The 13,255-nt window shown below is 40.1% G+C and overlaps 1 protein-coding gene across 1 annotated transcript in view; it reads left to right on the top strand.

Moving 5' to 3' along the window:
• The window catches only part of naaladl2 (N-acetylated alpha-linked acidic dipeptidase like 2), a 273,612-nt gene that overhangs the window by 111,293 nt on the left and 149,064 nt on the right, over positions 1 to 13,255 (top strand). Inside the window, exons 3-4 of the mRNA XM_031785955.1 lie at positions 2,135 to 2,408; positions 6,625 to 6,744. Coding sequence (XP_031641815.1) covers positions 2,135 to 2,408; positions 6,625 to 6,744 — 394 coding nt within the window. The remainder of the gene's footprint in view (positions 1 to 2,134; positions 2,409 to 6,624; positions 6,745 to 13,255) is intronic.

Below are 13,255 nucleotides of genomic sequence, written 5' to 3'. Positions count from 1 at the left end.
AAAGCTTTTCGGGGGAAGGATACCAAGCGTTTATGTAAGGACATCTCTCTCAGTAGACAAAATATTACAAACAGCTAGCAGCCAAGTAGATTGGTCACGAAAGTCAGAAAGCAATAAATTAAATCGCTTACCTTTGATGATCTTCGGATGTTTGCAGTCACGAGATTCCCAGTTACACAATAAATATTCCTTTTGTTCCATAAAGATTATTTTCATATCCAAAATACCTCCATTTGGTTGTCACGTTATGTTCAGAAATCCACAGGCTCAAGCGGTCACGACATCAGACGAAAATTCCAAATAGTATCCGTAATGTTTGTAGAAACATTTCAAACGTTTTTTATAATCAATCCTCAGGTTGTTTTTACAATATATAATCGATAATATATCAACCGGGAATGTAGCTTCTTCAAAAGGAGAGAGAGAGAGAAAATGGCTGCTCCAAGCTGTTGCGCATACAAAACGCTGCTGGCACCCAGCCGTACAATGACACGATGTGATCTTTCTCACTCATTTTTCAAAATAAAAGCCTGAAAATATGTCTAAAGACTGTTCACACCATGGGGAAGACATAGGAAAAGGAATCTGGTTGGTATCCCTTTAAATGGAGCGAAGGCAGGCTATGGAACATGGAGCTTTCAAAATAGAGGCCACTTCCTGGTTGGATTTTCCTCAGGTTTTCGCCTACAATATCAGTTCTGTTATACTCACAGACAATATTTTGACAGTTTTGGAATCTTTAGAGTGTTTTCTATCCTAATCTGACAATTATATGCATATTCTAGATTCTGGGCCTGAGAAATAGGTAGTTTAATTTGGGTACATTTTCCATCCAAACATCAAAATACTGCCCCCTACACTCAAGAGGTTAAGAGAATTGTCCTTTTAGCCAGTCTCTTTTGTCCTTTAAGACGTGAGATGGGTTTCAGTTTTCAAATAAACAGACTTTTATGCAGACTCCATTAGATGTCTATATTTGATGGGGACATTAAATAATGTCCTCAGAACCTTATCTCCCAAACAGATAAAGTTATGTATTTACCCATTTCAGGTTTACCCTTCTTGTTAAAAAAAGTTGTCAATGTGCTATTCTTACACTTTTTTTCATTTGATTGTCTTGGAACTGGAAATAATTATTTATTTCTAATATAACCAACACTGGGTCGTTAAAGGGAATTTCTCCTTGTAAAAAAGTTCAAAACTCAGACTAAAATCTGAAGTTAATAAGAGGTCTGGGTAAAACGTTTTGCCTTTATTTAAATAAAAATAAATTCTGCTTCAGTCTTTTATTTCTGTTATTTTGCATCATAGTATTGTGTCTTTTGGTAGATGAACATGAACACATTGAATCAGTCATGATTTAGAGGATAGCATACACATTGAATTTAAATTAAATGTGGTTTGGCTCAGTTATCTGCTTTGACATAATTTTGCTGCTCTGCTTTGACATAATGATCAATTATATGTATAGTTATAAAATATCATATTACATTGTATTGTATTCATAGTAACTATGCATGCCATTTTAGATGCATTACTTAGTATGGTAGATAAATCATATCATAGTGTTGAAAATTGCTAGAAGAGTACCTTGATCATCAATTTACTCCTCTCCTTCATGTTTAACCATCTGTTGGTAATGTGTTCACAGGTGTGTCACAGTTTTATTAGTGCATGCATTTGTTCAGAACATTTTCTGTTCAGTAATTATTCACATTTTAACCCTAAAAGCACCAACACATTTTAGCTTAAAAGCACCACCAATTTTTTACCTGAAATTGGTAATGATTGAGAGACGCTGTCTGTCCATTTTTGGGGGGGGTAACTAGTTGCTTGACAAATCACTTTTTTGTTGTTGAAATTATGACATTTATGTTGACGCTTTGGATTAAGACCAATTTACCAAGACTGTCCTCAAAATAAATCATGAAAAAAAGTATACTTCATTCTGTCACAGATATCCTGAACACCGGTAGTGTGAACAATAACAAAAATAAACTATTTGTTACTTAGCCAAATTGATAATGTGTCATTGCTTTGGTAAGTCTGTTTCCAAAGCATCTGCCAGGATTCCTGTCACACACAGTAGTAAATAGACATTCATAACTACATATCTTTCTCTGTCTCCCATCAGGCCTTTCATTAGCATATCAGACGACAACGAGGAGGCCAGGGCTAAGCACCTGTACCAACAGTGGACAGACCTGGGATTGACAGACGTCCAGCTGTCCAATTACAGCGTCCTCCTCAGCCTGCCTGGCCCCTCCTCCAGCAGAATTGTGGACCGGGCCAGCCACGAGTGTTTCCTGCCCAGCGGGGCTCAGTGTGACCTCAGGAACCACAACAACAACCCCACGGCAGACCAACACTTCTCCTACGCTGCCTACTCTGCCACGGGTAGCCTAGAGGTACAGCACACTCACCCTGTCTCATTCTCTGCATGGACAGCAGAATGCACTAATCCCAGGCTGGTTAATGCCATTTCCCCAGTCATGTCCTGGTTCTCCACCTCCAACTATTGTCACCATATGTGTGTGTGATTTTCCTGACTTGAATGGTAGTAGCAGCCCTGCCCTCTACCTGGCTGGCTCCAGTTAGCTTTGTTTCGCATCCCTGCTTCTCCCTCACAGCGGTGATCACCCAAAAGGCCACAGAGAAAGGTCAAGACGTAAATGTTAAAGTTGGTTCCCAGTTCAGGTATATCAACATCACAGTCCAATTTTATGAGTCACAATAAACATCCCCTCCCTGCAGGAATATGAGAGCACTGCTGGCTACAGTCAGTATATTTACAAGACACAGGCACAAATGCATCCTTGAGATTGAAGGTTAATCCAAGTCATTATGCAAGTCTGTCCACACACTTGCAGACATAAGAAATATAGCAGGGCTATTTTTAGAGGTTATGTTTTCTGTCTCCAGGGGAACACAGAGAGAGAGTGTCTGAAGGAAATGGCTGTTATCCCCTTGAGGGCTGAGTGGGCTAAAGGTACAGGAGAACAGTTGGAGAATACTAAGTCTGAATGCAAAGTATACTCCAAGCCTAGTCCTCTGCATCTGTATCCCCAAAACAGGAGTCAAAGCCATCCATCACAGGCCTGGATCCATGCACTCTTCAGTGTGCTGCCTTGAATTAAATGGCATTTGCAATATCTAAACGTCAGTTTAGAAAAACAAATATTGCTGGTTTGATGGATGAAAGGCCTGGGGACTCCATAGTAATGTGCTGGGCTGAGGCTCCATGGGATCTGTCATCTCTGAGCCTGTCGCTGTGACGGAGGGGTCAGTGAGCAATTCTCATTAGTCCACTCCCCATTCCACTCCCCATTCTCAGGATCACAGAGAGAGAGAGAGATAGTAAAGAATTCACCCCCTCTTGCAGGGAAAACATACTGACAGTTGTAACCTAATTGAACATATATGAAATATGCAAGCATTAAAAGCCCACCTTAACACAAGCCAGCCATCAGAGGATGTATGGAGAGAAAGTGGCAATGGAGATCAAAGTCACTGCGCAGCTATACATTTTTAAAGAGCGGACATTAGGAAGTTAATCTCAAAGATCATGCTGTTCCACACTCAGTCTTTCACTAATGGCATAGAAATATATTCTGTTTCATGAGTTTGTGGGGTTCATTTGGTAAAAGTCCTATTTAAAGCTGGGCAGTGACTATCATTATCTTTCTCTCATACAGAGAAAATATGTACTTCTCTCTTTATCTTAGTCATCCAACTGTACTTTACTGCCTTGTCAAATCATCTCCAACTTTACAATGAAAATTACTCTGGAACAATATAGCGAAGGAAGGTAGGCTGGAAGAAAACAACATCATCAACAACAACAACAGCATTGTAAGGAACGACGCTGCAGAAGAAAAGCAGGTACGGGGAGTTGACATTTAATTTGGAACGGACATGCAACAGGACAGGAACAGCGTCAGAACTGGGAAATACAAAGACAGACTACAATCAATGCAGAAGCGGGAACAGAGCTGGGGAACTGACAAATATTGGGAGGTAATAAACAGGTGATTGAGTCCAGGTGAGTTCAATATCGCTGATGCGCGTGACGAGGGAAGGCAGGTGTGCGTAATGATGGAGGCAGGAGTGCGTAATACAGAGCAGCCTGGCGTCCTCAAGCGCCAGGGGGGAAGAACAGAAAAAGGCTTGACAAACATGGAGTATAACAAGACCATTTTAGCTTGGTAGAGCTGTACATCCTCAGTGGTCAGACGGGGATCCTCTTCAGGGTAATCAGGCTCTGTTTGAAGAATGAATTATAATTGTTTGAGCCATGCAACACATCAATAAACTACAGTGCATTCGGAAAGTATTCAGACCCCTTGACTTTTTCAAAATGTTGCTACGTTACAGCCTTATTCTAAAATTTATTTTTTTATTCCCCCCCCTCATCAATCTACACACAATACCCCACAATGACAAAGTATAAACGTGTTTTTAGACATTTTTGCAAATTTATAAAACAAAAACGTAAATATCCCTTTTAGGTGCCTTTTGGAAAGCTCCAAGCGGGCTTTTGTGTGCCTTTTACTGAGGAGTGGCTTCTTCCATTTACTGAAGAGTGGATTCCATTTGGCCACTCTACCATAAAGGCCTGATTGGTAGAGTGCTACAGAAATGGTTGTCCTTTTGGAAGGTTCTCCCATCTCCACAGAGGAACTCTGGACTTCTGTCAGAGTGACCATCGGGTTCTTGGTCACCTCCCTGACCAAGGCCCTTCTTCCCTGATTACTCAGTTTGGCCAGGTGGCCAGCTCAAGATAGAGTCTTGGTGGTTCCAAACTTCTTCCATTTAATAATGATGGAGACCACCATGTTCTTGAGGACCTTCAATGCTGCAAATCCTTGTCTCTGAGCTCAATTCCTTTGACCTCATGGCTTGGTTTTTGCTCTGACATACACTGTCAACTGTGGGACCTCATATAGACCGGTGTGTGCCTTTCCAAATCATGCCCAATCAATAGAATTTACCACAGGTGGACTCCAATCAAGTTGTAGAAACATCTTGTGGAAACAGGATGCACCTGAGCTCAATTTTAAATATCATAGCAAAGGGTCTGAATACTTATGTAAATAAGGTATCATAAAAATTACGTACATTCAGACTTACTTTATATCACTATCTTTCATCTCACTGTCTCTTTTTAGTGGTGATTTCCATTGATTTGAGATTTGCTCAGAAGGAAATAGTACGACAGTACCTATTTAAAAATGAATGCATGGCCTTGCCTCATTACACTTTCTGTAAGTAATCTTGTGTTAATATTTGATAGCAAGGAAATCTAATTTCATATAGACAATTCAGCCATTGTTTCTGTCAAGCTGGCTCTGGAGAACTGCAGTGTTTTAACTCTGAGTGAGGAGCAGCCAGAGCAGAGCAGGGTAGAGAAAAGAAGGCATAGTGCCTCTTCTGGCTCTGATTGTTAACTCCACATAATAGCTTTTTAAACACATGAGCCTGTGCCAGGATGTCTCCTGCTGGACCCAGACCAAACAAAGACATCCACCAAAGGGAATAGATATTCTTACTAATTCAGCAGTACCTCTCTGGACCAGTGGTGTATGAGTACCCCTTCCAGTCTCCCTGTCCACCCCCATCTAAGCCTCAACAGAGTGCCTTATGAATTTTTACTATACCAAGCTCATATACTGGGACATGCTGATTAATGCAATGTGTGTTTGTGGAGGTGGGTGATTTTTAGTAAACAATCCCAATGTTTATAATGTTTGTAATGATCTACTGTTGCATGTGATGCATGGCTCTCATTCTGGTATGATTACGTTACAGTAGATGTGTTCAATTTACATTTCATTGAGAGGGAATTGAATTTGCTCCTCATTCAAGCAGGACATGTTGCCACCCTCTCTGTCTGAGGCATAATAACAGCCCTTGATTGAGGTGGCAATTTAACTCCTCAACATGATAATAGTTCATTATTGGAGGATTTTTGCTACTTTCAATCAGGCTGATGGAAAAACAAACATTGCCTCCCTCATCCACCACATAGGCCAGATGAATAGTGAACGGGGAAGAATTCATCTGGTGTACAGAAGAAATACGCTCAGTGCGGCAAGCAACATCGTTAATTTCATTACCTCTGGAAAGAAAAAAGAGAATCTCAGTCAGACTAGAAATCTCTCTGTATTTCAATTTGGTGTCTGTTCCGTAGAGTTTAACGGAGCGCTTTTATGATGCAAATGCTGACAAGGATGATAAATCTCCCACTCCCCTGTTCTCCTCATGCAAACGAGATGTACTCTGCTTACCGGCATCGCATTTCATTTGCCCCCAGGCCACATGAAAAATGAATTGGGCCCAGGTAATGCAGCAGGAGAGTCCCACTCAGAAATAGCATCGCTGCTGTGACTCCTCGCTCAACTCCACGACTTTTCTTTAACTTTCAGTCTGGCTCCTCCAGCACACAGACAGACGTTCATTAGTCATTATTGTGCCTTCCAAACCCTGCCACAGGTGTGATTGTGGATGCCATTTGCAAAATGTTTGCACTTATTATTCCCGATTCAGTTGCCATTCATCATTTTTGCCTTTTGTACCAATGGTTTAAAGTAGTCTGATATTTATTTTCTCCTTTCTCCATTTAAGGCGGTAGTAGTCGATGTGCAGTATGGAGGTTTGGAGGACATGAGAAGAGCCAGAACTACAATGAATGTCACCAACCAGATTGCACTATTAAAACTGGGACAAGCACCCTTACTTTACAAGGTAAGAATCAAAGGTTGGACGTCCATCAAATTTAATTTTCGATCAATATCTAATAATTTAAGATACAGGGTAACATTCAGAGGCAGGCTGGTTGCTATGTGTTGTGTTGACCCCCAGGGTGATGTCAGTTAGCCTGACGACTCATACTGAATTTAATGCCCCTGCTTTATCTATCGCTACGTGGAGAAGAAATGATAGTAGGCATAGCACTTGGCTGGAGCGATGTGGTTGGGTAGCCTGGATAGATGTCAGTGGTCTGAGCAAAAGGATAGTAATACAGCATCTCATAGGATGTTTGCTTGAAAACGGCACTCTAATCCACAAAAAAAACATTCAAATATACTGAACAGTTAAAGCAAATGTAATTAAACCGAAAGTCATATTCAATCATGTAAAATGCATTAAATTGGCTAGAATGGAATGACTGGTACTAACTAGTTTGTGTGCATCATTATGGCTTATTACTTTTAAATAGACCAAATGTAGATTAATGTTCCTGAGCCCTTTGTGATGAAGCCTGTTTAATCTGTGAAGGTGACTTCTGAAGAACTGCTGACTGTGGGGTACAGAAGCTTAATTGTTGTTAATTTTGCATCTCTGTCTTACTACAGTACATGCTAACCACATGTCTATATGTGTATGTGAGTGTGTGTGTACAGTATATTTGCAAAATATTCAGATACTGTGATCATGTAGTCCCCCCCCACCAAAAAACAAATAAACTAAAAACTAACGGCCGTTGTTGGAAGAAGGTGAGGACCAAAGCACAGCACGTGTTCTTAATTTATTAAATAGAACTGACCACTAAATACAACGTTTAAAAAAAAAGAACAACTGAAACATCTCCGTCAGGTACAAAACAGAAAGCAACTACCCACAAAACACACGTGGGCAAGAGTTACCTAAGTATGGTTCTCAATCAGAGACAACGATAGACAGCTGTCCCTGATTGAGAACCATACCCGGCCAAAAACAAAGAAATACAAAAACATAGAAAAAGGAACATAGAATGACCACCCTAGTCACGTGACAAAAACTAAACTAAAACAGACCAGTTACCTTTTCATCTCTTGTCCACAACTCAATGACTCATTAATGTTGCTTGCACTAGTGCAATTCCTTTGATTGGGAGGAAATACAGGCTGGGAGCTCACACATAATCACACTAATTATAATGTATAATTAAGTGAAAAGGTGTGTTTAGACTTCAGATCAAAACTGAGTATTATCAACATTCTTTCATCTATCTACCCATGTCACTGGTTGGTCATTCAAACAGTACTGCCACAGGTGTTTTGACAGAGAGTTCGGTGTTTTATTTGTGTCTCAGTGTCTTTCATCTATTACAATGATAATTTGTATCTCTCTATTTTTACCTAAGATGGATGTTCAGTATTTGACTGCTCCACGGACATGTAGGAATTCTCAAAGAGACTGTGAATAGAGTTGAACCACATCCAATAACCGAGCCATGCCAATGTCAGTCCAATGTCAGTCCAATGTCAGGTTGATGGTTTACTGATAATGACACATTATTCATTATGATTAATGCAATGGAAGGGTTCCTTTCTGTATGTTTTATTTTTGACAATGCTTTGAATTCAGAGAAAGTAGCCTAATGATCAATTGTAGCTTTAAGTACAATATTTATTGCACCAGCAGGGCCATTTTATTAAATGTTTTTCCTCTTTAAAAAAAGATAAAAAAAGATACAGTACGTTTATGGTTTAACCACTTGAGTTACCTTGTTTCAGGACTGATGGTAGCCTGTTTGTTCTGTGTTACGTTGTTATTGTTGTTGTGGTATTCCGTCTGGAAAACAAGCGCCACAATATTTACTTTGCACAATGGACTATTTTGAGAGAAAAGTAACAGGATCAGTAAATGGGGTCCACATTGTGACCTTAAATTTGAGCGCTTAGTTTACTGATGCATTTGGAGGATTTTCTCACAATCTCATTGCTCTGTAATCAACCAAAATGAACTGTGCCTGCTTTGTTTAATGTTGGGGTGTTACTAGGAGATTAAGAATAAGCATCTCATCATATCCAGCACTGTGAAAGTGTTTATCCTTTGTGCCTCTCTGAGCAGCCCATTTGCATGGAGTACCTTGATTTAATCTGTTTTTCTCCAGATGCAGCATCATTTAGAGTGCTGTATCTTTGTTTACCTAACATGCCCCCAATTTTTGGTGCTCTCCACTCAAAACATCACACATGTTGGTGTCTTTATTGAGTTTCACAGACTAGTTACAACCTCATTGATAAATGTGACCAACCGCCTTGATTCGGTCTTATGTAGCAAAATCTGAAATTGTGTTTTTTACATTGGATAAAAGCAGAGACACAGAGCTACAAAATGATATATCATACACTGTATTTGAGGAACAATGAGAAAGTCATTCTGCTTTGAAAGTTGATAAACTTGTAACCTCACTTTTGAGAAAATGGACTTTGAATTGTTTTGTTACCTAGTGGAAAGCTCTTCTTTGTCTACACCCATTCAGCATCGTTCACACCCTCTTAAGCTTTAGCTCCACAAATCTCTTTATGGGTTGAGCCAAGCATTCTGTCCTAACAACAGCAGTCAAGCACCCAAGCTAACTGGCTAACTGTTGTCGCAGTGATATTTTATTAAAGTGGACACTTGTATAGCCTTTAGCTAAGACATGTAGCTAGCTAGCTAGCTAAACAATGAACCATAATCACAACTCAGGACGTTACTACCCTGCATAAATCTGCAGGTACCTAACCAACCAGGTTCAATGTTAGCTAGATAACATTAGGCTATAACAAGCAAAGCAAATGGCTCTGAGATAAGAATAATAAGATCATACACATAACGCTAGCTAGCGGGCCGGCCAGCTAACGTTAGCTAGCTAGCTAACAGTTCACTTTAACTTTAAATTAAAATACTATATGTCAAAATTAGAAATGTATAATATCTGAAAATGTAGCTAGTTTGACTTACCTGTATACATCATGGCTGGATGCTTCTCCCTGTCACGGATGCCATTGTTGCCCTTAGTTTGAAGATGTAATCTGGAGACAGGTGTTTTCTTCATCTCCTTATCTATCATACTCTAATTCCACTGATTTCAAAATGAGGTCCTCCAGAACGTGGAGAGCAACACTTATGCAGTTCTACTAAGCAATATATATATATTTTAAAGCCTGCGTTAGACAGGATTACCTCCACATACTAACCAGCTCAAATAGACAGAAGCGTGCTATATGGCAGACCAATCCGAACTCACCTCTCAGCAAGTCCAACCCACTCATTATCTCAGCCAATCATGGCTAGTGGGAAGGTTGCTGTCATTTTCTGTGGCTAAACCAACTAGGCTTGTAATTTAGCAATTGTATTCATATTCCCAGATGGCATACAAGTTTGTAATTAAGGCACATGAAAGTTCACGTTTGAGAAGGCATTACTGCCAAAGAAACGCATTTTGATAAAAAAAATGTTTTTAAAGATTACGTTCAAATGGCTCTCATGTGAGGTAGTGACCCGCGACAAATGCCTGCGACATACGCTCTCCTGTCTTTTACTGTCAAATACCTTGTGTTTGGTAATCTCATAATTAGCGAAGGTTGATTGACTTATCTGAGGTGTTTTCAATCTGAGATGCTGTGGCTGGGCTAATTGCTTCCTGATCAGTACCTACACTCATTGTGTTATCCTCTAACTGTGAGCTAGGACTGTTGCCTTAGTGATATACACAGTATAGTGGATATGTACATCTAATTTCAGGAAGCTATGGCAATGTCATTTATTTCTAGTTTTCTACACACAATACCCCTTAACAAAAACAGTTTTTTGGAAATGCTTGCTAATTTATATATATATATATAAATATAATATATATAAATTATATATATAAAAAAATGGAAATAACTTATTTACACAAGTATTCAGACCCTTTGATATAAGACTCGAAATTGGGCTCAGGTGCATTCTGTTTCCATTGATTATCCATGAGATGTTTCTACAACTTGATTGGACTCCATCTGTGGTAAATTCAATTGATTGGACATGATTTGGAAAGGTACACACCTGTCTATATAAGGTCCCACAGTTGACAGTGCATGTCAGAGCAAAAACCAAGGCATGAGGTTGAAGGAATTGTTTGTAGTGCTCTGAGACAGGATTGTGTTGAGACACACATCTGGGGAAGGGTACCAAAGAATTTCTACAACATTGAAGGTCCCCAAGAACACACTGGCCTCCATTATTCTTACACGGAAAAAGTTTAGGACCACCAAGACTTCCTAGAGCTGGCCGCCTGGCAATTGGAGATGAAGGGCCTTGGTCAGGGAGATGACCAATAACCCGATGGTCACTCTGACAGAGCTCCAGAGTTCCTCTGTGGAGATGGGAGAACCTTCCAGAAGGATAGGCATCTGGAGCACTCCACCAATCAGGCCTTTATGAGTGGCCAGACGGAAGCCACTCCTCAGTAAAAGGCACATGACAGCCCACTTGGTTTGTCAAAAGGCACCTAAAGGACTCTCAGACCATGAGAAACAAGATTCTTTGATCTGATGAAACCAAGATTGAACTCCTTTGCCTGAATGCCAAGTGTCAGGTCTGTAGGAAACCTGGCACCATCCATACAGTGAAGCATGGTTGTGGCAGCATCATGCTGTGGGGATGTTTTTTTGCTGCAGGGACTGGGAGACTCGTCAGGATCGAGGGAAAGATGAACAGAGCAAAGTACAGAGAGATCCTTGATGAAAACCTGCTCCAGAGCACTCAGGACCTCAGACTGGGGCGAATGTTCACCTTCTAACAGGACAACGACCCTAAGAACACAGCCAAGACAACGCAGGAGTGGCTTCGGGATAAGTCTCTGAATGTCCTTGAGAGCCCGGACTTGAACCTGATTGAACATCTCTGGAGAGACCTAAAAAATAACTGTGCAGCAATGCTCACCATCCAACCTGACAGAGCTTGAAAGGATCTGCAGAGAAGAATAGGAGAAACTCCCCAAATACAGGTGTGCCAAGTTTGTAGCATTATATCCAAGAAGACTCAAGGCTGTAATTGCTTCCAAAGGTGCTTCAACAAAGTTTGCAAACATTTCTGAAAACCTGTTTCTGCTTTGTCATTATGGGGTATTGTGTGTTGATTGATTTTGAGACAACAACAATTTAATACATTGTAGAATAACCTAACAAAATGTGGATAAAGTCAAGGTGTCTGAATACTTTCTGAATGCACTGTATGTCGACCGCCATTCGAGAGTTCCCTGACAATATAAAAGCAGCACAAAATCAGGTAAATGCCACTTCCAGTCTCTGACTGAACAGCACATAATATCGACCTTTGCATCATTTAACATCTTGTTTAAACTCTAATGATACACACAACACTTTGGCATAATTTGTTCGGGAAGGATTATTGATCTTTAACAGTGAGTGCACACCAGTGGATGCTGCTGAGGGGAGGACGGCTAATAAAAATGGCTGGAATGGAGTCAATGAAATGGTATCAAATACGTGGTTTCCTAGTTGATACAATTCCATTGACTCCATTCCAGCCATTATTATCAGCCATCCTCCCCTCAGCAGCTTCCACTTGTGCACATTCAGTCCATGAGGATCAGGTTTAACAGTAGAGTACAACATGATAGCATAAAACTCAACAGGAAATATTAGAAATGTACTCTATGTTCAGTTGTTTTACTAGTGTATTCACTTATGCTCGCACAAATGCATGTACACACACCATAGAGCAAGTCACTCACACAGTATCTTATAACAACGGCTTAAAAATGTTCCACTTCATCATGTACTTGCAGCAATTCTTGCAGTGCTATCTTCTCAAAATCAAGTTCGATTTGGTGTTATTGCTGACTTTCATAGACCACTTACAGCCTGATTGAAAAATGTATCATATTTCATTATAGGTAAAAATGTTGTTTACGCCACAGTAATTGTACTTTTATTTACTGGAAAATAGTCTGGCTTCTACCTTGCCATTTAGAAAGCTTTATTTATTCATCAGAGGTGTAATAATCCTGAGATTCTGAGATAAAAGCTTCCTGATCAGTATCCCATTCACGTGTTATCCACTATAGATGTAGGATCTTAATTTGATCACTCTTTTGTTGCTTAGAATTTTCCTGCACTACAGGAAATGCTGAGCAGCTTTGTGATTTACATAAATCCACTGAAACCCCACACTAAAACACGGTTACAGTATTGCACTTTTTATGTGTCCTACTTTTGTCCTACTAATAGCCTAACCACCTATCAAGCAACAGGATTATTTTGTTGTGACAATATACATTCAGTGACCAGTTTATTAGCTACACCCATCTGGTACGGGGTCGAACCACCCTTTGCTTTCTGAACAGTCAGAATTCTTTGGGGACTCATGCTGCTTATGCCAAATCTTGACTCTGCTACCAGCATGACACAACAGGAACCGGGATTCGTTGAACCAGGCAATGTTTTTCTACTCCTCAATTGTCCAGTGTTGGTGATCCACTAGAGCCACTTCTTCT

The sequence above is a fragment of the Oncorhynchus kisutch genome, linkage group LG13 (assembly GCF_002021735.2).
Source record: "Oncorhynchus kisutch isolate 150728-3 linkage group LG13, Okis_V2, whole genome shotgun sequence".
Lineage (NCBI taxonomy): Eukaryota > Metazoa > Chordata > Actinopteri > Salmoniformes > Salmonidae > Oncorhynchus > Oncorhynchus kisutch.
Note: the sequence above shows the minus strand (reverse complement) of the source record. Positions and strands in the feature narration are given on the sequence as shown.